The sequence below is a fragment of the Mustela nigripes genome, chromosome 5 (assembly GCF_022355385.1).
Source record: "Mustela nigripes isolate SB6536 chromosome 5, MUSNIG.SB6536, whole genome shotgun sequence".
NCBI classification, from domain to species: Eukaryota; Metazoa; Chordata; class Mammalia; order Carnivora; family Mustelidae; genus Mustela; species Mustela nigripes.
In genome coordinates this window covers 91,346,986-91,370,081 of record NC_081561.1, presented here as the reverse complement: position 1 = coordinate 91,370,081, position 23,096 = coordinate 91,346,986, and the positions used below count along the sequence as shown (strand labels likewise).

The window sequence follows — 23,096 nt, the reverse complement described above, 5'->3', positions numbered from 1 at the left end:
CTTGGCTAAAATTGAAGTATTATCAGAGCTGTGTTCCTTCTGGAAGTTCTAGGAAAGAATCTATTCCTTTGCCTTTTTAACTTCTAGAAGCCGCAAGCATTCTTTGGGTCCTGACTCTCTTCCATATTTAAAGCTAGCAATTGTCAGTCAAGTCTTCTTCATGATGCCATCCTTCTGGCTCTGGGACTCTAGTGCAACTCTCTTCCCCATTTAAGGACCTCTGTGATTTACATTGGGCTCACTCAAATAATCCAAACGAAACTCCTTACTTCAAGGTCAGCATATTAGCAACCTTAATTCCACCTGTAATCTAAATTCTTCTTAGCCACATAACGTATTCCATATTCACCATGGTTCTGAGGATTAGAAGTGGACATCCTTGGTGGGTGGGTATCATTTTGCCTACAATAGTGTGTGAACTGAGGAGCTGACTACAAAGACCTGCCACTTTGAGAACCACATACCAGCATCCCGGACATGCAAGAGAATGCCAGCCATGGGAATTCAAATTTCTAGCCATGTCAAGTTCACTGTCATGACAGCCCATGCAAAGTCATCAGGGAAATGACCATGAGTGGGAAGGAAGGACTGTGAGAATATCCTCCCTTGAAGAACCCAGGGGACCAGCCCTAAATGGGCCATAGCTCGGAACCAGGATTGTTTGTTCAACTCTGTAGGGCAGTTGGCAACAAAATTCACAACAGCTCAGGGAGCAGCAAGAAGCAGGCAGTTGTGGATGGTCCAACACCAATGCTCTCCCCACTAGGATATGGAATTTGGGACTTACCTTTTTTTTTTTTAAACTATCATGAGCACCTACAACAACTCATGTGGAAAGCTTTCTGCCAAAAAGATAAGTAGATACTTCAGTCATCATTAATGAAAACAAATGAAACACGATAAACAAGGTATCAAAATTTAAAATAGAGGCACCTGGGTGGCTCAACCAGTTAAGTGTCTGTCTTGGGCTCAGATCACGATCTCAGGGTCCTAGGATCCAACCCCACAACCGGCTCCCTCCTTGGTAAGAAGTCTGCTTCTCCCTCCTCCTCTGCCCCTCTGCACCATTTGTGTTCTCTCTTGCTGTTGCTCTCAAATAAATAAATAAAATTGTAAAAAAAAAAAAATCTAAATAAAGATAGGATCCAACTGCCCTTAAGGGAAAAAAAAAGTAAATGAAAAAAATCCTGTTATTCTAAGGATGAATCCATACATGTAAGATCATGTTTCAACATTTTACAAAAGTAAGGCAGTCCTGCAAGTTCCTTATTTGTTATGTTGCTCTGTAGCTGATATAGAAGATTTCGATATGGATCTTGCCTTTAAAGTTAAGCAAGACTTTAGGGCGCCTGGATGGTTCAGTTGGTTGAGCCTCCAACTCTTGACTTCAGCTCAGATCATGATCTAGGGGTCATGGGATTGAGCCCCAGGTCAGTCTCCATGTACAGCAGAGTCTTCTTGAGATTCTCTCTCACTCTCCCTCTGCTCCTCTCTGCCAAGCTCTCTTCATAAATAAATAAATCTTTAAAAAAAAAAAAACTTTAAAAAATTAAGCAAGATTTTATAGTAGTTTCTAAAAAACTGAAATGAATACATGGTTCATTTTTTTAATTCCATTTGACTTATTGATGAATTATCATACTGTTTAAATTTTAAATTTTCTGTGAAAATTGGGAAAACATAAAATATCAAGAATAAATCTTATACACACATTTGAGGGAATCTTTTAGTTTTTAGAATGAACACTTAGGGAGTTTTGTGGTCAGATAATAATGTGGACTGTATTGATCTTCGCAGAATGAATGAAGTTCTTTCTGATAAGTTCTCAAGGTGTCAGTATCCATGGATGAAGAGAATGTTATAAAGGGAACTGGGATGTAGCCCCCACTTGGAGACTTTGGAAATTGCAGTCACCAGTAGTACAAATACTGCCATCTTTATTCATCCCTTAGAGATAATAACATGAAAAAGGAGTCTCTGCCTGGTGCCAGTCTATAGGGCATGGCATCTCTTCAGATAAGCCAGCCATCACCTCACTAGTGCACACATTCCCTTCTCTATTTTGACCACCGTGTCATGATACAATCTTTGATAACTCTACAGGTCTTACTTACCGTAGCCTCACATGGGATTCTGGTTGTCAAATTTTTTTTTTTTTTTTTTTAAGATTGCATTTTTAAAATAATCTCTCCACCCAATGTCGGGCTCTAACTCACAACCCAGAGATCAAGAGTGGCGTGCTCTACTGACTGAGCCCAAGAGGTGCCCCAGGGTTCTGGTCATCTTATGAGAAAATCGAAAGAATTTCTTCTTAGATTCTGTCTCCAGGACTGCCTCTGATGTCTTTAATGTCTTCAGCTACTCTGGTGAATAGCCATCAGTGCTCCAAAATAGATAAGATCCTTTGCCTGCCTCCTGTGAAAATTGCTAGAGGCTTCCTTACAGGTCTTATCCATAGATGGTTGCTTCAAAGATTCTCTTACCCCAGTGCTTTCCCTCCCCTTACTTAAATGCTCCACACAACTCTCTCACAGAAGCCTTTAATCATTGCTTATCTCTGTGGATACTTTATCTCTTCACAGGGCACTCTGGCTTTTGAGGGAAACACAGTTCTTGGAAGCTTCTGGAGGGTTGGATTTATATCCTGGGCACCCAACCTATCCTGATGGCGTCTGCCTAAAACACCTTTGCTTCCACTGTCTGGCTAACCTAATTAACTTACTCATCCCCTTGAGACCTTAGTTTGCATTTTAATTTCCCATCTCCAAGCCGCAGACTAGATCAGGGTCCCCCGCCATATGCTTTCATAGCATTCCGTATTTGTTTGGGTGGTCATTTCCACTTATTTTCCATTAGAGAGTAAGCCACACGAGGGGTACGACTTGGTCTGTTTTCCTGGCACTGTAACTGCTGGGCCTAGTTCAGTGCCTGGTGCAGAGTAGGGGCTGAATAAATATATTTCCACGTAATGAAATAAAGGAGTAACGACAGTTGCAGCAGCTCCGAGTTTAGCATGATGGCTGAAAATATGGGCATAGTCTATTTGGGCAAGGTATTTAGGCTCTTTATTTAAAAAAAAAGAAAAAAAAGATTTATTTATTTATTTTATAAAGAGGGAGAGAGAGAGCGCGCGCATGTGAGTTGGGGATAGGAGGGGCAGAGGCAGAGAGAGAAAAATCTCAAGCAGGCTTCAGTCAGTATGGAACCTGACTTGGGGCTTAATCTCGAGACCCTGAGATCATGCCTGAGTCAAAATCAGGGGTTGGGAGCTTTAATGGACAGTGCCACCCAGACACCCCTAGGCCCTTCGTGCCTCCTGTAGAATGGGGCTTAGGAAAGAGGCCGGTGAGCACCAAGCAGTACATCCCAGCAGCACCTCCCAAACCTGCTTCTCTGAGATCATGGCATTTTCGTGATCACCACATTCAGCTGCTGCTTTTCTTTTCTTTTCTTTTTTTTAACATTTTATTTATTTGACAGACAGAGATCACAAGTAGGCAGAGAGGCAGGCAGAGAGAGAGAAGGAAGCAGGCTCCCCGCAGAGCAGAGAGCCCGACGCGGGACTCGATCCCAGGACCCTGAGATCATGACCTGAGCTGAAGGCAGAGGCTTTAACCCACTGAGTCACCCAGGTGCCCCAACTGCTGCTTTTCTAATGCACTTACCCGTCTCACAATATAAATATTTCATCTACACTCTTTGTATATTTTTAGTGCTTATCATCCTCTTTCTCGAAGTTCCCCAGGGCTAACTTACCTATCAGTGCAATAGGCACAGTGCCCAGGGCCCAGAGTACTTGTCAAGGCCCGTAAAATGGTTTAATTTCTTCTACAGTTTGAAAGAGAAAAACAAACTTGTTCTTTAAAGAAAATGTTTATATATAGCAATATAAATGAGCTATATTTTGTTTTAGATATATTTCACATACCTCCCTTTTATATATGCTTTATACATGCGTTTTACATATTATGAAATATTTCAAATATATTTGCCTTTTTTAAAAAAGATTTTATTTATTTATTTTTTATTTATTTGACAGACAGAGATCCCAAGTAGGCAGAGAGGCAGGCAGAGAGAGAGGAGGAAGCAGGCTCTTCACGGAGCAGAGAGTGGGGCTCTCTCCTCAATCCCGGGACCCTGGGATCATGTGGGGCTCAATGTGGGGCTCAATCCCGGGATCCTGGGATCATGACCTGAGCCGAAGGCAGAGGCTTTAACCCACTGAGCCACCCAGGCGCCCCTGTAGTTGCCTTTCTACCAACAAAGCTATCATATATACATATCTGTTTGTGGAGGTGGAAGGAGCCCATGAAGGGAGCAGGCCAGGGAAGTCAGAGCACCACCCGGCTGCTCTGCATCAGTCTTGCCCTTTCAGTAAACAGAAAGGAGAACTGAAATACCAGGGCAGTGGCCTCATAGGGGGCGCACCCCATCTGAATGGGAGGTGGCGAAGGGACATCCCAGAAGCAGGGGACCTTGCTGTTCCGGCTCTACCCTCCGAGAAGAAAGGCGCTGCACCAGACCAGGCTGCACAGAGGGGCTGGCTCCCCTTCCTCACCAGCCCACGCCGGGCCGCTGGGTCCTCCCTCTCCCACCTGTCCTCCCGCAGATCTCCGGCCCCCGCTCTCTGGGTCGGGACCCTCCGCCGCCTCCTGCCTCGACAGAGCGGGGCTCCCTCTTGGAGCTGGGTCTTCCGCAGTTCAGTGTCATCCGTCGGCCTTTCTCGCCCTCCTTGCCTTCTGTTCACGCCTTGTTCTTGGGCATTGTCTGCCTTTCTTGGCGCTGTAGTTTCTTTTTGGCTCCAAATTCCAGGCTCTGTTTGTTTCTCTTGCTACCTTTCTGTTTTCTTTGTATTAGCTCCATGGTCTTGAGTCCAGTTCTCTCTCTCTCTTCATTTTTCATTTCTTTTTTCGAGTATGGTTGACACGTGGTGGTTGTGTTGGTTTCTGGTGTACAACCTTGTGATTGGACAGGTTGATACATGAGGCTATGCTCACCCCAAGTGTAGCTGCCCTCTGTCCTCTGACATCGCTATTACAATATTGTTAACTATATTGCTTACACTGTGATTTTTATTGCATGGACTTGTTCATTCCATGACCGGATGCCTGTAGCTCCCCCCGCTCTTCACCCATTCTGTCCATCCCCCTATCCCTTTCCTCTCTGGCAGCCATCAGTTCCTTCTCTGTATTTCTAGGACTGATTCTGCTTTTGGTTTATTCTTTCTTTAGATGCCACTTATAAGTGGAACCATATGGTATTTGTCTTTCTCAGTCTAACTTATTTCACTTAGCATAATAGCCCTTATGTTTACATTGTCTCAAATGACAAAATGACTTAAACTCATTCTTTTATATGGCTGTGTAATATTCCATTATATGTATTCCCCTCTTGATGAGCACTTAAGTTGCTTCTCTACCTCGGCTGTTGTAAATAACACTGCAATAAAGGTGGGGTGCATATATCTTTTTGAACTTGTGTTTTTATTGTCTTTGGGTAAATACCCTATAATGGAATTGTTGGCTCACATATGGTTCTTCTATTTTTAATTGGTTTTTAAAGATTTTGTTTATTTATTTGACAGGGAGAGAGAGAGCACAAGTAGGCAGAGCGGCAGGCAGAGGGAGAGGGAGAGCAGGCCCTCCAGTGCAAGAGAGCCTGATGTGGGACTCGATCCCAGGATGGGATCACAATCTGAGCCGAAGGCAGTCGCTTAACCAACTGAGCCACCCAGGCACCCTATTTTTAATTTTTTGAGGAATCTCCATATGTCTCCTTTCTCCCCCTTGCCCAATCCCATTTTAGTCTTCTCTAAGTTCTTTTTCTTTTTTCAAGCGCTCTCTCTCTTCCTCCTTTTTAAAAAAAGATTTTATTTATTTGTCACAGAAAAATTGTTCCTTTTCTGTTTTTTGCTTCCTCTTCCTCTGAGGACCTGGCCCTCCCTGTCCTTCACCCCCGGGCCATCCTCCCCCAACCTGCTAACCAGCCTGTGGAAACTCCACTCTCTGCTCTGACCTGCAGAGCCCTGGGGACATCAGCTGCCCCAGCCATGAGGACCCCTGGCAAGGAGACTTGATGTGTGACACAGACCTCTTCTCCCAGAATTGGGCCTTCATGCATGAATTAAATCATTCATTATTCAATGAAGACATTGGGCAGGCAAAATTGGAGGCAAATGTGCTGTACTTTCTGATGTTTAGCTGTGTATCAGCATCATAGAATAGCTTGGTGCTACCCACCATTATGCAGAGAAAATCAGCTTCTTTGATTTGTTTATATATGACCTGCTTGCTTTTTTTTTTTTTTTTAGATTTTTATTTATTTATTTGATAGACAGACAGAGATGACCTGCTTGCTTTTGCAGACCAACTTATCTTTCCTCTCCCATACACACACCAGTTCACTGGTGGGCAAAATGAATTGTTCATTTTCAACGAAATGTGGAAAAACCCTAAGAGTAAGCAATCTCTTTAGCAAATATTTAGGCTTTCCTTTGGGTTAAAGTGCCTGGGAGTCTCTGATGCTTCCCTCTCCCCTACTTCTCTCTCAGGTGGTAAGGGGTTGGGGGCAGGGAGTCTTAGGTATTGTCCTTCAGGTGCTTGTAAAGATCATGGTACCTCTACTTCTTCTGAGTGCCAATGCTTATCCTGTTGGTGCTCCCAGATGAAGCCCGAAGCTGCTACAATTCATGATCTGGTCTCTGTTGGACCCCCCTCTGTATTCACTGGTAAGCTAGAGTCTTCTGAGCCATGACTTCAAACCCCGCATCCTTGGTATAGAGGCCCTGCCACAGGGAACCACTCCAGCCAGACTTCCTGTTAAGTTCTCAGCTACTTCTGGGTCCTGTTTGTATCATTCAAGTATCAAGGTCACCCAGGAAAGTTAAAAAGCAGCCGCTCCCTCAGCCTAACAACATGGCTCCACCTAGTTAAATTTGCTTGTCAGCCTAAGACACCCCCTCTAGAGCCCTAAGTGAGAAGCCAGACAGAAATGCCTGAAAGGGCATCTGGGGGGCTCAGTACAGTGAGTGCCCATCTCTTGATTTCATCTCAGGGCTGTGGGACTGAACTGGGTCAGGCACCATGCTGTGCATGGAATCTGCTTGGGATTTGCACTCTTTCTCTCCCTCTGCCCCCACCCCCCTCCATTCATGTGCATCTGCTCTCTCTCTCTCATAAACACAGGAAGGAAGGAAGGAAGGAAGGAAGGAAGGAAGGAAGGAAGGAAGGAAGGAAGGAAGGAAGGAAGGAAGAAAGAAATGTCCCTTCTCGTAGTTTCCCCCTTATTTATCTAACACATATAGCAATACTAATCTATAAATAGACAAGGCTTAACACATGCTTTGCCTGATTTGATTCTTACAACAACCCTATAAGGAAGATGTACTATTACCATGCCCATCTAAGAGGTGTGAGGCACAGAGAGGTCGAATGACTCACCCAGGATCACACAGCCCTCTGATAAAGGGTGGAGGATGGGCGTCCTCCGGGCCACAGGCTGCAGAATCCAAGCTCTTTACTCTGGCCTGTGCTGCTGTCCTGCCTCTTCTGAGCCCCTTGGCCTCCTCCCTTCACTCCTCCTTTCTCTACCCCCTGCCCTCACACCAGAGTAGGGCAAGATCTTACTTCCCCGGGTCTCGTGCTCTCGATCACGAAGCTGGGTTATTTACCATATAAAGAATGGAGTGGGTTCAGTTTGTTCTGAAGGCTTTTCTTCTGCGTTTCTAGAGAAAGACTGTGTTGATGTTAGCTGTGAGGTGAAAGTTTCACTTCTTCCACTGTCTGCTTTGGAAGTGCCGGAGGAGGGGGGTAAAAAAAAAAAAAAAAAAAAAAAAAAGCCAACCTCAAAGTAGGTTAGTAAATGCTTTATTCTTTGTCTTACGGAGGACTATATCTGGGGAGAGTCTTTCAGATTGCTCTGAACAGCAGCTCCAAGTCTGTCTGCTTACAGGGGTTTAGATGCAAAAGGGAAAGGGTCTACATGCTTGCAAACAGTCTTCCGGCAGTATAATTGCACATCACAAGGTATAATTTGTTGGGCTGTAAAAATTAAGGTTACTAATTTCTACACAGACACATGAATGACCCCTAGGTCATCTTAATGAATTAGGTTTCTACCATATCTAATTGTTCAAAAATATAGCCTAGTGGGCCTCCACTTAACTGGTTTTCCGGTTCTTGTTTTTGATTTCTCCTGAAGTTACTTGAGAGGGTCACAGGAGGCTGACCTTGGTAACCTACTGCAATTTTAGGGCAGGAGGATTTCTGGGAACTGGTGAGACCTGTTGATGGCAGTCCCCCAACTCCCACATGGAGACCCAGATGGTGTCCTGTGAGCCTCACTCAGACGTCAGCTCCGCCCTGGATGACAAATGCTAGCCCTGAGGAGATCTGCTGAACGATTCCTTCCTCTGGCAGCAACAAAGAAGTGGGCCAGGGCTGGCCTTCTGCCTTTTCCTGCCTGGAAGATCAGGAGTCGTGAGCACTGGAAGCACCGCGTGGACCCAGATTTGCCCACCATGTAGTTGCTGGCATCTCCTGCTACAGCGATGAAGACTTTGCCCTTCTACTTGGCATGGCACCCCAAGGTGATCTCAGACAGACAGGGTGTGATCAGGGCTCTTGGACCATGTTCCCTGCTGAGACCTGAGGCCCCCCAAAATACCCTACAAGTGAGCCACGTGTACCTGGAGAACCTATTGTCTCAGTTATTGGGATTCTCTATCAAAACCTTTAAATACATAGTTTAAGTCTGTTAAAGAACAAAAATTGGGGGAGGGGGGAGAAAATAGAGGTGATAAACCTTAAGAGACTCTCAACTGTAGAGAATAAACTGAGGGTTGATGGAGGGAGGTGGGTGGGGGAGGGGCTAAATGGGTGATGGGTTCTAGGAGGGCACTGCTTCTGATGAGCACTGGGTGCTGTATGTACGTGATGAATCACTGAACTCTACTCCTGAAACCGACATGACACTACGTGTTAACTATCATTTAAATAAAAACTTGGAACAAACAAGCAAAAAAGAAAAGAAATTCATCTGAGTAAATCTGAAGGTCTAATTGGTTTTATTCAATGATTCATGACTTGGGCAGCATCTCATTTAGCCAGAATCTCTGAGGGGTTGTATCAAATGGTCAGTGGCTATAGAAAGGGTAGTGGGGCAAGGATGTTATTAGCAAAAGAAAATAAAGGATGGTTTCAGGCAAGGTCACCTTCTCTTAGGGGTAGTGACAAGGGGTCTCATCATGCAGGTGACCTTGCTAGGACTGATCAGAAGATTCCAGACCAATTGGTTTATTTCACTCTGGGAGAGGTAGCAACTGCAGTTAAGGTAGATATTAAGTCTTGGTGGAGTTCAGCATAAACGACTCCATTTTGGGTCTGTTTCTTTCTAACAAGCCTTGGTGCAGGTAGTCTCCTGCTCAGCTGGCAGTAGCTATCAGTGCAAAAGACTGTGGCTTTGTAAAGCATCATCTTATAAAAGGTGATGTGCAGGTCTCTCCTTAAATGATCATATTCTAAAATATTTTATAGAATTCACTCTTCAATTATTTGACAAGTATTGTTTGAGTAGAATCTCTTCTCCCTCTTAGAAATAAATCTATTTCTTATTTATTCCAAATTCTGGATCATGGTTCCCCATCTAGTATCGTAGGATTCTTATGTGTCCACAAGGGTAATAAGAAAGGCCCTTCATCCACTTTCAGTATTTCCTACAGAAATTGTACTTTTATGATAAGGTTGTACTTGCTAACTAAAAAAAAAATGTATTTGTCTTTAAATGAAATAATATATGACCCAAGTGACATTTTATACAGACCAGAACTCATTAGCATTCTTTAGCTGACATAAATGGAAATGTAAATAATTTACTACATGATAGAAGAAATTTGTTTGGAAGATGGAAACTTTCAAAATGTGGGGTTCAATGGGCAGACGATGTCTAACGAGAAAACCAAGAGAACCCCACTGTTGCATTTTCACGACAGCTATGGGACTACTGTCCCTTTGTTACTGATCAATCTATCATAGCCACTAACTCAGGGTAGAAGTGGGGAAGCTCTGGCCCACGCCTGGGGGGCCTGCTGCTCCACTGGGGAATCGTGAGAGGGCTAGACAAATCGAAAGCATAGCTCCCGGCTGGGATTGTCAATACTGTTGCCTGAACAAACTCAGTTACACTGAACGTGAGAGAAGCCACTCACTCAAGAGATGAGGGTTTGGAAAAGAGAAAGGGAGAAATTTATTTCAGGTGCTGACAGCCATGGCAGGCGCAAGCCTTGACGACTGACCTCTCCACCGACAAGAGGGACACCTAGAGCTTTATAAGAAAAGGTTGGGGGATACATGCAAGAGAGCAGGCAGAGAGCTCCAGGATCCCAAGTGGGACTCCATATGTGTTCAGTCCATGATCATGGGCAGGGAAGGGAATGTGCGGAGAATAGTCTTCCAGGCATTCCATTGCTACCAGGGCTTTTCTGGTCTGGTGGTCGGAAAATGTCTTCTTTGATGCCTCAAGAAAGTGCAATGAGAAATTAGCACAATGGATTTTAATTAGAGCTAGAGCTAAGTAGTCTTGTCTATTTCTGCTTTTAACTGTTGGAGTCTAGAGTTGTGCAAGAGGGTTTGCTGACACCTCTGAGAGTTCAAAACTGTTGGCAAGGAAAAGATTTTCTTTAGCCTTTGAAGCTTCTTCTGGCTGGTTTAAGAATTAAACTGACAGGAGACTCATTACTTGGAGAAAATCTAATTCAATTTTGTATGTAAACAGGAACCCTACATAAATGAGAGATTCATAGACAGAAAGGTAAAATGAGGTATATGCCACCCCACGCTCAGGAATGGGATAGGTGGCTGAGGATTCAAAGTCCCCGACCTCACAGTTCCCTCCTCTGCTTCCCTGAAGTTTCACATGTTAAATTTTTTTTTAATTTTTATTTTATTTATTTATTTGACAGAGAGAGATCACAAGTAGGCAGAGAGAGAGGGAAGCAGGCTCCCTGCTGAGCAGAGAGCCCGATGCGGGCTTGATCCCAGGACCCTCGGATCATGACCTGAGCTGAAGGCAGAGGATGAACCCACCGAGCCACCCAGGTCCCCCTCACATGTTAAAATTTGAGCTGGGAGGTTGTTTCACCTTATTGAACCAGTCTGTTAGTCCTGATGATAGGTTAGTTTAATCAAACTCATTTCAGGTGAATTCTCAAAGTTAAACCTATGGTTCAAATAATCAGATATTAAATAAGAGGCATTTCTTATGGAAAGAAAAGGTAAAACAATGGTTAATGATCAGATCAAGTGTTAAGCTGGTTTCTGAGTTCTAAGGATAGGCAGTCGAGACTTTTAAATGTCAGATTCAAACATCTTCAGATAGAGCGAGGGCAGGTGGTGGCAATCTGACAGACGCTCCCGGTCTATAGTTCAAATGTCTCTGATGTTCTTTGAGTGGCCCGCTGAGCAACAGGAATGAAGATGGTCTATTTGTGAGCTACTGTGGCAATTTCTCTGAAGTTTACATCAAGTCGTTTATATTTAGTTTGTAGGGCAGTTTTAGTTCTCAAATAATTCCAAGTCAGAAAGGAGGAGGAAAAATCAAAATGTTAGGTTGGGGGGCAAAGGGGTGACTCAGTGGGTTAAGCCTCTGCCTTCAGCTCAGGTCATGATCCCAGGGTCCTAGGATGGAGCCCCACATCAGGCTCTCTGCTCAGCAGGAAGCCTGCTTCCCCCCTCTCTCTGCCTGCCTCTCTGCCTACTTGTGATCTCCTCTCTGTCAAATAAATAAATAAAATCTTAAAAAAAAATGTTAGGTTGGAGAATTGTTGCCAGGCTTTGGAGGAGGCTGTAAGAAATCAGGATCTTGTCCATTTTATAACAAATAGTATTAAAATCTAATATCTACAAGCGTGTCTTATTGAAGCATATTTTTTTCTTATAATCAATCTCATTTTTACCAAAAACAGCTAAATTAACACTAATTTGTCTGCAAAATAAGTTTAGTTAAAAAAGTGTTGGGGGGGTGCCTGGGTGGCTCAGATGGTTGGGCTTCTGCCTTCAGCTTAGGTCCTGATCTCCAGGTTCTGGGACCGAGCCCCATGTTCCCTGCTCAGGAGGGAGTCTGTGTCTCCCTCTCCCTTTGCCTCTCCCCCTGCCTGTGCTCTCTCTGCCTCTCTCTCACTCTCAAATGAATAAATAAAATCTTAAAAAAAAAATAAAAGACTTGACCTGATTACTTACATAAAAGCAGCAAGAATAATGGTTGACTATATAAACTCTTTAAAACCTGCTTTGCTGGAACTTTTTTCGAGCTCTAGACTGAACTGTTAACAATCTTGAGACCAGAAGCCAAGCCAAACACTTGTCATCATACTTTGTCTACAATATGAATTTGGTTGAATTCCTTCTTCTTGTTAAAGATTTTATTTATTTATTTGACCGACAGAGATCACAAGTGGGCAGAGAGGCAGGCAGAGAGAGAGGAGGAAGCAGGCTCCCTGCTGAGCAGAGAGCCCAATGCTGGGCTCGATCCTAGGCTCCTGGGATCATGACCCGAGCTGAAGGCAGAGGCTTTAACCCCCTGAGCCACCCAGGCACCCCTGGTTGAATTCCTTTCTTAAGTTATCCCTAATATCATGAGATTCTTGCATCTGTCAGGAAGTGATCTTCCTTACTTACTTGGTAAAACTACTGGGAAGTCTGTAAACAAAGTATCCGGCTGATATTTCCAAGAGCTTTATTGGCTTTATAAAGTCAGTGTTACTCACCTAAGGCTGTCTGATCACATCTGAGTCTATGCAGGTCTCTCTCAAATATGACATTCTAGTCAAAGCCTTGGTAATATAACCAATATTTCTGATTGTGTCCTGTCATAAAGAGAACAGATTCTTACTGACCTTATGTAAATAAATATATTGTCACAAAAATATAAGAATATACACTGAGAGTTTGTGAATTTTAGAGGGTTAGGGTAGGGAGAAAAGATAAATGTTTCAACTTGTTCACAAAGGTATATTTTATCAAATTGCTGACTCAGTTAACTTAAGTTTCTTAAATCTGCAAAAAACCAAAACATTTAAAAAAATGTCAACAATGTTTCAAATAAGAAGTCATAAAAAGTGTAATTATCTTCCTTGTTGTATTCAGTCCCCTCCATGTTACTAACTCTTTTTCTGACTGAATCGAGTTTTTCTTCTAGTTCTGCAAATTTTTCCCTAGTTCAGTTTTATAATCCAAGATCTAAGGTTACCCAGAACCCCGTATTCAGTACTTTTTTCCCCATGAGTCTCCTAGAAGATGAAGCACATTTGCAAGAAACTTGTAAGGGCATTTGAATAAAAGTATAACCATCTATAAATGACAAAAGACTTAAAAATGGCCACAGTTAAAGACCTGGTTAGAGTTTATTACAAAGCAATTGACATGGAAATTTGGTTATTTTTGTGACATACAACCCTTCGAGATAATGACATATCAAGACATCAGATTTCTAGGTGTCTCATATAATTTTTACAAACTTATTCTAATAACATATCTATATAAATATTATGTAAGAGTTTAATATCACTTATTTGATATACCAAATAAGCTCATTAGCTGAATTTCTCATAAAAAATTTATTTTTTGAATGTTCCAGGGGCTCACTGGAAAGTTTCAGCTAGACTATGGTCAATATACTTCATTTTAGAATTTGATTTTGGGAAGTATGTAAAAGAAATATCAAAAGGTTTGAACATTTGATTAAATAGGATTACAGATCATTATGAAAGAATCATTATCTGTTTGACCAAAGTGACAAGGAAAGATTTCAAAGGTAAATGCAGAAGATCACTTAGTTGTGAACAAAATTTAGTTTCTTTAATATGAGACTCAGTTTTCTTAAGACATCAAAGAGCTGGGGTGCCTGGGTGGCTCAGTGTGTCAAGCCTCTGCCTTTGGCTCAGGTCATGATCTCAAGGTCCCAAGATCGAATCCTGCATTGGGCTCTCTGTTGGCAGGGAACCTGCTTCCTCTTCTCTGTCTCTCTGCCTGCCTCTCTGCCTATTTGTGATCTCTCTCTGTCAAATAAATAAATAAAAATCTTTAAAAAAAAATCAAAGAGCTGATAAACACAGGAAATTATTTTGGCAAACAAGAAATCATTGTCTTTAGGCAGACGACTTAAAGAAAAACTTTTGTTTACAATTTCTTATGAAGAGCAGGTCAATGGTAATAGAGAAAATTGTACTTTTAACAAAAAGAAAACAAAAACTTTGCATCAATGATATCAAGATTTGATATCAAGATTCATTTACTTATTTAAATTATAACAATCTTAGCAAGTACTGAGCACATATAAAATTTCTTTCCAAAGTTTTTTTCCTGCATAAATCTTCTATAACTTTTTTTTTTTTACACATTTAGATTGTGTCCTAAATTTTCCATCTTTAAATAACCAGTCTTAGTTTAGGACAAAACCATTTTTTCCCCCAACAAATATATATTTTTATTCATTATACTTTCTCTTACCAAAAACATGTATCTTATTTTTCTCACATACAGAGTTGTTTCCTTTATTATTTCTAATAGTCTTAATTATATTTAGTAGAATTCTTAATGCTTAGCAACTCAATTGCTAGTGAAAACTAATAATTATGAACCTTGTTACACTAGAATTCTTTAGATTAGCAAATTTATTAAAATATTTCATAATTTTTAGAAGTGTGTTGTTTTTGTAGTACAATCTTTCTTTTTTCCTTCCTTTTTTTTTTTTCTTTTAAGGTAGGCTCCACTTCCAGCATGGAGCCCACTGAGGGGCTCAAACCCACCACCCTGAAATCAAGACCTGAGCTGAGATTAAGAGTCAGAGGCTCAACTGACTGAGACACCCAGGCATCCTAGTGGTACAATCTTTCAATAAGGCATAAAACATGTTTACTAACAAACCCAAATTTCTCTTTTGTTTCTTTATAAGACAAAAGTAGGTAAGCATATACTCATTGTTTTATCTTATGTACATCTATTTTAATTAGCTTGTTCTTAACAATTATGCTTAGACCACCCACAAAACTTCATGAGGCATTAGACAAAGTCAACCATTATTCTGGGGGGGGGGGTTTGATAAATTTTGTAACAGAGATACCATGAAATTATGTGACTTTTAGAAAACACAAGCAGAATAAAAGTTTTATATTCAATGCTGATAATTTTATGGACAGGTCTATTTTAATTAAACCAACAACCTTAGATTAGCTTTAACACCAAATATGTTCCCAGATCATGTGAACTTGAAAAACATTTGGGTTACTTTCTATATTTCTGAGTTTTAGAATGTCCACCCCTTATAAGTGTGTGCCTTCAAATCAGCTAACTAAAGCTTTTTCACAAATTAATTTTAGCAATACCATCCAGAGGTAGAAAAAATATCTCACCTTTATAACATACATGGACACACACATGCAACATACACAGACAAGATGTATATGAAATCTTAATTTTGTTTCTACTAATATTTCTGGAGAGGACATTGCAGGTCCAGTTTTTAAATACTTTTCTCTTTTTTCCTTCAGTCTCAGGAGACTGTGGGCTGTGTTTACATTTCAAAGATGTGCTAAGATTTATAATTTCAAGGGACAGAGAAAGAATGTAAAAACTTTTTTCTAGAGTTTCAGGGTGACTGCTATTTAAATTTTACTTTTTTTAAAAGTAGAGAACAATTTTGTTCCAATACCCTGATCTTTTACAATAGCGACAAACATTTTGAGAGGAATAGTTAAGGTAAGGATAGGTAGGATTTAAGTTGTTTCTGGAGTTGTATTCCTGGTTTTGTAGAGATTTGTAAGATAAAGGCCATTGTTTCTAATTCCCCAAAGACCTGGATTACAGCTCAAATATCAAGGGATGGCTCATCTTTTTAACTAAATTTGCTCCTTTATATCAGGGAGAATTTTAACTAAAATGGGAACTGAAGGATTTATGCCTTTGTAAAATCTGTTTAAAGCATTTTTAACAAAAGCCTTTTTCCTGGGTACACAATTTAAACTTGGCTTCTATTAGCCCCTGAATATTGGCCTTTTGCACACCATTTCTAGGAGGGCCTAGGAGAAATTGTGATCAGCTATTTCCTCAGGAAAGGGAAGGTTGTAAATATAGTCAAATAATCTTTCTAATTATGATCTAAATTTGGTAGGGTAATAGGGATAAAATGGCTGTATAATTTAAAAGATCTGCTGCTGTCCAGGGGACACAAATTTTGTTGCAGTGGTGATGGGGAACTCTAGGAGAATCCTGCAAGGAACATTGTATAGGGATGTCTAAAACAGGCAGAAGCCAATTACAGAGCTCAAAGGTAGGAGCAAGCCAAACCTTATTACCAATCTTGGATGCTTTGGTTAAATTTATTTTCTGGCTTTCAGCATTTACATGGGCAACCTATATACTTAGAACCTAGAGATAGGCCAGAGTAATCTCTGTAAATCTTATAGGAAAGGGAAGTTAACACATGCCTATGGATTTTTTTTTTAAATTTATGTTAATTATTTATTTGAGAGAGACAGAGCTTAAGTGGTGGGGGAGCAGGAATAGAGGGACAAGCAGACTCCCCACTGAGCAGGGAGCCTGATGCAGGGCTGAGATCATGACCTGAGCTGAAGTCAGACATAAACCAGCTGAGCCACACAGATACCCCAGGCTGGATTTTAAGAAGAGGAATTAACACTGGATGTGGACATTCATTTTTGAGTCTTAAGTCTAATTTCTATGCTTTTATCTTGTTAAGGGAGTCCCTAAGGCTAGCTGTTCTAAGACAATTGAGAGTTCTTTATAAAAAAAAAAATATATATATATATATATATATATATATGCACACCAGGATGGCTCAGTGGGTTAGGTATCTGACTCTTAATTTTGGCTCAGGTCATGATCTCAGGGCCTGTGTTGATCTCCACGTTTGGAATGGAGACTGCTTAAGATTCTCTCTCTCCCTCTACCCCACCCCCTGCCCCCACCCAGGTCACCTGCCCTCCCCCCAATCTATATCTATATCCGTATCTATATCTCTATCTATCTATCTATCTATACATCCATCCATCTATCTATCTATTTAAATACAGCCAATTTAAATGATCCATCATCTGGCCATCAACAGATAGGATCTATTAATAGTGACTCAAATCAATAAGCCTTCTAATAGCTTAATCAAAGACACAAGGAGTGTCCAGAAAGGTACAGATGATATAGTCCTTGTAATCCAAGTTTAATCCCGAGAGTAGTGAAAGCAAAGGTCTTTTTGCACAGACAGTAAGGATGCTGTAGTGAAAATGGTGTCTCTGGTCTCCCATGAAAATACGAGATGCCTCCAGTGACAGGCCCACTCATCTGTGACACTGTACAAATGCTTCTGGAATGAGATGTTCCAGCACTACCAAGCAACACAGGCTGAGACAACAAAAGTTCCCGTGGGCTAGAACCTCTCATGACACACATTCCTGAGAACTGGCACTGCCGGATCCATACTTGGATCCCCAAGTCTATTTAACTGGCCACCAAGGAGCACCCCAGTAAGTACTCCTGAGTAAGGGCATCTACCCAGGTGGTGGAGACCAAAGAGAAATTTCTTGCACAAAGCCAAGCTCTCAGGACACAGAAAGAGACTAAGAGAAAAATATAACAGTTTTATCTAAGCCTTGGGTTTCTTGGAATCAAACTAATATCTACGAGTGATTTGCCATGGTTGGGGAATGCGTGTTGCTATACAACAGTACCTCACTGCGTGGAAGTTTTCTTGAAGCTGGCAGGTGACCTAGTGTGAATCTAACCCATTCTGCGACAAACTTATCCTACCACGGGAGTCCTCTTGAGGAGGCCACCACTCTGATAGCTTTTAAGTGTTCAGCCTGTGCCCATGAATTTTGAATTTTGCAGCTTTAACTTCCAAGATGTCCCTTAGCAACAGATGACAAGCAACATGAAAGACAAAAACAAAGGAAGACAAAGGCCATTTCTGGGAGGAGGTGGACCAGTAACTGAAGAGTACTCTAACACATTCAGCCAAAGAGCTGTCAGGCCCAAGGAACTGGTGCCACAAATATTTTCTCCTATGGATTTAAATTTACAAAGAGAAAAAGGACTCACGTCACTCTTGCTCCACTGGACTCCGCAGATAGAGATTCTGGGAGGCTGACATGGTAAGAAATCTTACCTTCCACTGGCGGTATGTCCCACATCCCAGGACCTCTCAACTAGGGCAGTACTGGGGTGAGCTATGTCCTGTGACTTAGTGTCTTGCTGACGAGGCCAACTGTCAGGAAGCAGGAATTCCTGTCCCCTTGAGGTCTGTCTAGCTGGATGAAGAATCAAATCGACATGAGACAGACTAACAGGAGGAAACGGAATTTGATAGTGTATAGATGGTGAATCCACACAGACGTGGAAATTCCAAAGACAAGCAAAATGAGGCCCGTGTGTCATTCTGAACTAAGGAGGAAGGCGCAGTGGTGTGGAACTTTGGAGGAAAGGAATGCCGTTCACGGGGCAAGAAGAGCAGAAGTTTGGTCAGTAGATGTTTGCCTTGCCATCCAGATGGGTCACTCCGATAAAACTGATCTCAGCTAATAACACTTACTCTGGGAAAGACCTCCACTGATATAGTTTGGAAGGGGCAAAAGTTTCTCTTGAGCCCGTGGGGTCTCTATTGCCTTCAGCTCAGAATAATCTTTGTGCCAAAGTGGCCCATCTTGGGGAAGCCTGCCCTCTGCTGAGAATAATAGAAATGATCACCTGACTTTATCAGGAACTGAAGCTACTGCCATTCATGTATACTCAGCAGATTCGCCGATTTCTCTCTTCCAGAAGACCCTCACCAGGGAGGACCAGGTCCCTTATGGTGGACCTGTGATCCTGGGGAGCCATTCACAGTGCTGCTCCCATGTCTTTGCAAAGATGGGACAGTTAGGGTCCTTTCTTTCTTCGTTCCTTCATACAGCTCAATCATGAGAACCCCAGTTCACTGAAGGACTTCAACAAATATGCTTTAAGTGCTCCTCAGTACCAGATTCTGCTTTAAATTCAGGGTCTACAGAAATGGTTGCCATCCCAGTCCTCAGCAAGCTCATGGCCTAATGGGAAATGAGATGGTTGTCCTCCTAACTACAAAGTGGGATCCTATATTTGTGGTTGGAACAAGATGTTAATTGGAACAATTAGTGGGTAGGGTAAAACATTTGGCAGGAAAGATAGTGACAGAAAGTTGGGAGGAGGTGATGTGAGCAGAAGGGATTCTGGTTTTACTCTGAAAGCCTGTAGGAAGGGGAGAGCAGAGCTTCTGATGGTGTCCCTTGATGAATCCTTCCATGTTTCTGTAAAGTTTCTCCAGCGAGATATACACAACACCAGGCAAAGTGGGTGCAAGGCAAGATTAAAAACACTCTCCGTCAAAGTTTTAGGGCTCAGGAGAAGGGGAGCCAGGAAAGTTGCCCGGGGAGGAGGTGGGCACCCTCAGGAGAGGTTCTGCGACTCTGGAAAGCAGAGTGGCGGAAGTCGCGCCCAAGGCAGGGAGGAGGGGGCTTTTAAGGGGCCTCAGGGGGAGTTCAGGGGTCTTTTGGCAAGTTTCCCTTATTTGGATATTTCGCCTGCTCCTCGGGGTCCCATTGCTCCACTGGAGCCCGGGGCGGGGGTCCTCAGATTCCTGCTTGTCAGGGTCTCATTGGTCCATGGGAGCCCAGGGCAGAGGGTCTCAGATTCCTGCTTGTGCTTTTGTTCTCCTGTCTGAGCTCAGGTCCTGTGGAGGGAACTTTCGCCATCTTAAGTAGCCCTTTCTGCCAGCCCAACAGTTTCTGGACGCTTCCCCCGGCCCGCAGATTTCTTAAAACACTCATGCCACTGGTCTCACCTTAGTTCACCCCATTTTCTAATGCAGCGATTCTCAAAGTTTGGTTACCGTCCCCAGCAACATCAGCACCATCCAGGACTCCGTTAGAAATGCACACTGGGGCCCCCAACCTGAGCTGGGAACTGCTGGGATTTCACCTGACTCAGCCTCCCTGTTGACCGCCACGGTTCTCACACACCCAGAAGCTCGGTGGGCGAGTGGAGGCGGGGGTGGGCACAGAGAATGACCTGGGCTGTTTGCGTGCGTGGGACCTGCAAGGACTGGGTGACCCGCTCGAGGTTCCTGCCTTGGCCTGCGGGTCCCAGGTTCCAACCGGACGGGTCGGTCACGTCGCGCTCCCCGGCAGTTTCTAAGGGTCGTTCTGCTCCAGCAAACACGCGCTCCCTCGGGTCCCTGAACTTGACTCTTTCTTCCCCACGAGGCGGTCAGACCGGGAGCTTCAGCCAAGTCAGCAGCCTCGGGCCGCCGGGGGCGACTGCCGGCCTCGCGGACGCTGCCCTCCAACGCCGCAGCGCCCCTGGGGTCCTCGGCCTGGGACAGCAGCCGCTCCCGCGCCGGCAGGGAAGGTTCCTTTGTCCTGACCGCGCGGTCAGGTGACAGCGCCGAGCCTACTTAGCGCGAGACGCGGAAGGGCGCGCGCTGGGCGGCGGCGCCGACATGCGGCCCCAGGCGCTCCCGGGGCTCGGGCGGGGGCTCCCGCTGCGGCTGCCGCTGCTACCGCTGCTGCCGCTGCTGCCGCTGCTGCTGCTGTCGCTCGCGCCCGGCACCGCCCCCCGCGCGCCGCGCTTCGACCCCACCTGGGAGTCCCTGGACGCCCGCCCGCTGCCGGTCTGGTTCGACCGGGCCAAGTTCGGCATCTTCATCCACTGGGGGGTGTTCTCCGTGCCCAGTTTCGGGAGCGAGTGGTTCTGGTGAGCGCGCCCCCCTCCCCCGGCCTGCGCCGCCGCCCAGCCCCCGGCTGGTGCTGGTTTCTGGCGCCCCCAGGGCTTCGCCTCCCGCGGTCTGGGCGGCGGTCGGCACTTCCGGGTGTTCGGAGCCCAAGTCCCTGCGGAAGTGCCGGGAAGAGCAGGGCGTTTCTCCTCCGCCGGGCTGCGGCGCTGCGGCGCTGCCCCCTGCCTTGCTTCTCAGCGTCCTGGTGGTTGCACGTGTCACGCCGGAGCTCCCGCCCTGGAACGGCCCAGGGACTAAGACAGCAGAAGTGACTCCAGTTGTGCGGGGGTCAGACCAGGAACCGCGAGGCTTGGGCCTAAGCTGGTGTCCATCTCTGTTCAGCCATGAAGTATGGTTAAGACCTAAGTTATGAGTCTGTGATGCCTCTGCTCATTTGGACACGCACTGGCTCTTTAGTGTTAAAAAGTTACCATCGGGCTCTCTGCTCAGCGGGGAGCCGGCTTCCCCCTCTCTCTCTCTCTCTCTGCCTGCCTCTCCATCTGCTTGTGATATCTCTCTGTCAAATAAATAAATAAAATCTTAAAAAAAAAAAAGTTACCATGTGTGGCTCTGGGAATAAAAACGTTTGTAGAGGGGAGCCTGGGTGCCCAGTTGGTTAAGCCTGGCTCTTGATCTCAGCCGGGGTCTTGATTTCGGGTGCTGAGTTCAAGCCCCTGTTGAGCTCTGCGCTGCATGGGGAGCTACGACGACAAAAAACAACAAACAAACAAAACAACAACAACAAAAGCTTCCAGAATGTTATCCTAAAAAGACTCTCTAATGTTATATGGAAAGCTGCACAAAAAATTGTTCTTTAAACTTTACTGAGATCTATGCCAACATGCGCATGTAATCTCTTAAAACTTTGAACTGTTTTATCTACCTTTCCTGATTAAATACAAGAGATATTGAGTTCTTCAAGACAGAAAAGTTACCAAATGTATGCATATATAATGTGCACACATATATAATGTATTTCTGTGTAAAACAAGAAAATAAAGGAGTATTTAACTCTATTTTATACTATACAATAATATGCATCAAACTATATACAATATAGTGTAGATATAATAGAGTATAAACTATATATTATATTAACATTACATTATTACATTATACCACTTTCTACAAAGACATTGACTTTCTGCAAGCAATAACCTTTTTTTTTTTTTTTAAGATTTTATTTATTTATTTGACAGAGAGAGATCACAAGTAGATGGAGAGGCAGGCAGAGAGAGAGAGAGAGGGAAGCAGGCTCCTTGCTGAGCAGAGAGCCCAATGGGGGACTCAATCCCAGGACTCTGAGATCATGACCTGAGCCGAAGGCAGCGGCTTAACCCACTGAGCCACCCTGGCACCCCAGCAATAACCTTTTTAAATTACATTAGTCCAACTGATGTAAAAGAATGTGTAGGGTATGAGGCACAATCTGTACATTCTTTTTGAAATCAACTTGTAAAGCAAGGGACTTTTTTTCCCGTACTGTCTATTACTAGACATAGTTACTTCAGGATGTTATAAATCTTTGTTTGCAAGTTTTGTGCTGTAAGGCATTTTGAGTTTATTTTTAAAATGTTTCAGATTAGCAGGTACATAAACAGATTTTCTTATCCTCATGTTAAGATGTAATAAATTATATATTATCATTTAGTTCAACTAGGAATATTAGATAAATATACATTTGGTGCTAGAAGGATTTGATATTAATTGAGACTAGTGCTGTGCCAAAAATACCCCGTTTTGAGTCCTATTATTCTTTGCAATGGTTAATTTTTTCATGTCCTACAAATAAACACAAGGTTGTTTGTTTTAACCTAGAAGAATAAAGATACTGCTATGTAAAACTAACTAGAATATATTTCTTATAATAAGTGCATTAACTCTGTAGAAGATTTTTCTAAAAAGATTTTATTTATGTATTTTTTTGAGAGAGAGAGTGCAAGTGGGGGGAGGAGCAGAGGGATGGGGACTCTGCACTGAGTATGGAGCCCTACACTGGGCTGAGATCATGACCCAAGCCAAAATCAAGAGCTAGACACACAATGGACTGAGCCAGCCAGGCATCCCAGCCCTGTAGAAGATTCTTTAATTATCTGTGGTCTCCCTCTGTTTCCTCTAAACCTCTGGTCCCCATGCCAGTTTCACTCAGGACAGGCAAACAGTCAATAGTAGAGATGAATATATCTGACTGTCCTTAATAGAAATTCAAACCCAGATATAAATGTTGGATTCTTTACAGTAAGTGCCTCTTTTCATCTCTGTTAGTATGGAATTTGAAAAGTAACTCTAAACTATAGTAGAGAATT

The 23,096-nt window shown here is 43.3% G+C and overlaps 1 protein-coding gene across 1 annotated transcript in view; it reads left to right on the top strand.

Moving 5' to 3' along the window:
• The first annotated feature begins 19,518 nt into the window (after nt 1-19,518).
• Nucleotides 19,519-23,096, top strand: part of FUCA2 (alpha-L-fucosidase 2) — a 19,154-nt gene continuing 15,576 nt past the window's right edge. Inside the window, exon 1 of the mRNA XM_059400864.1 lies at nt 19,519-20,771. Coding sequence (XP_059256847.1) covers nt 20,518-20,771 — 254 coding nt within the window. The 5' untranslated portion in view covers nt 19,519-20,517. The remainder of the gene's footprint in view (nt 20,772-23,096) is intronic.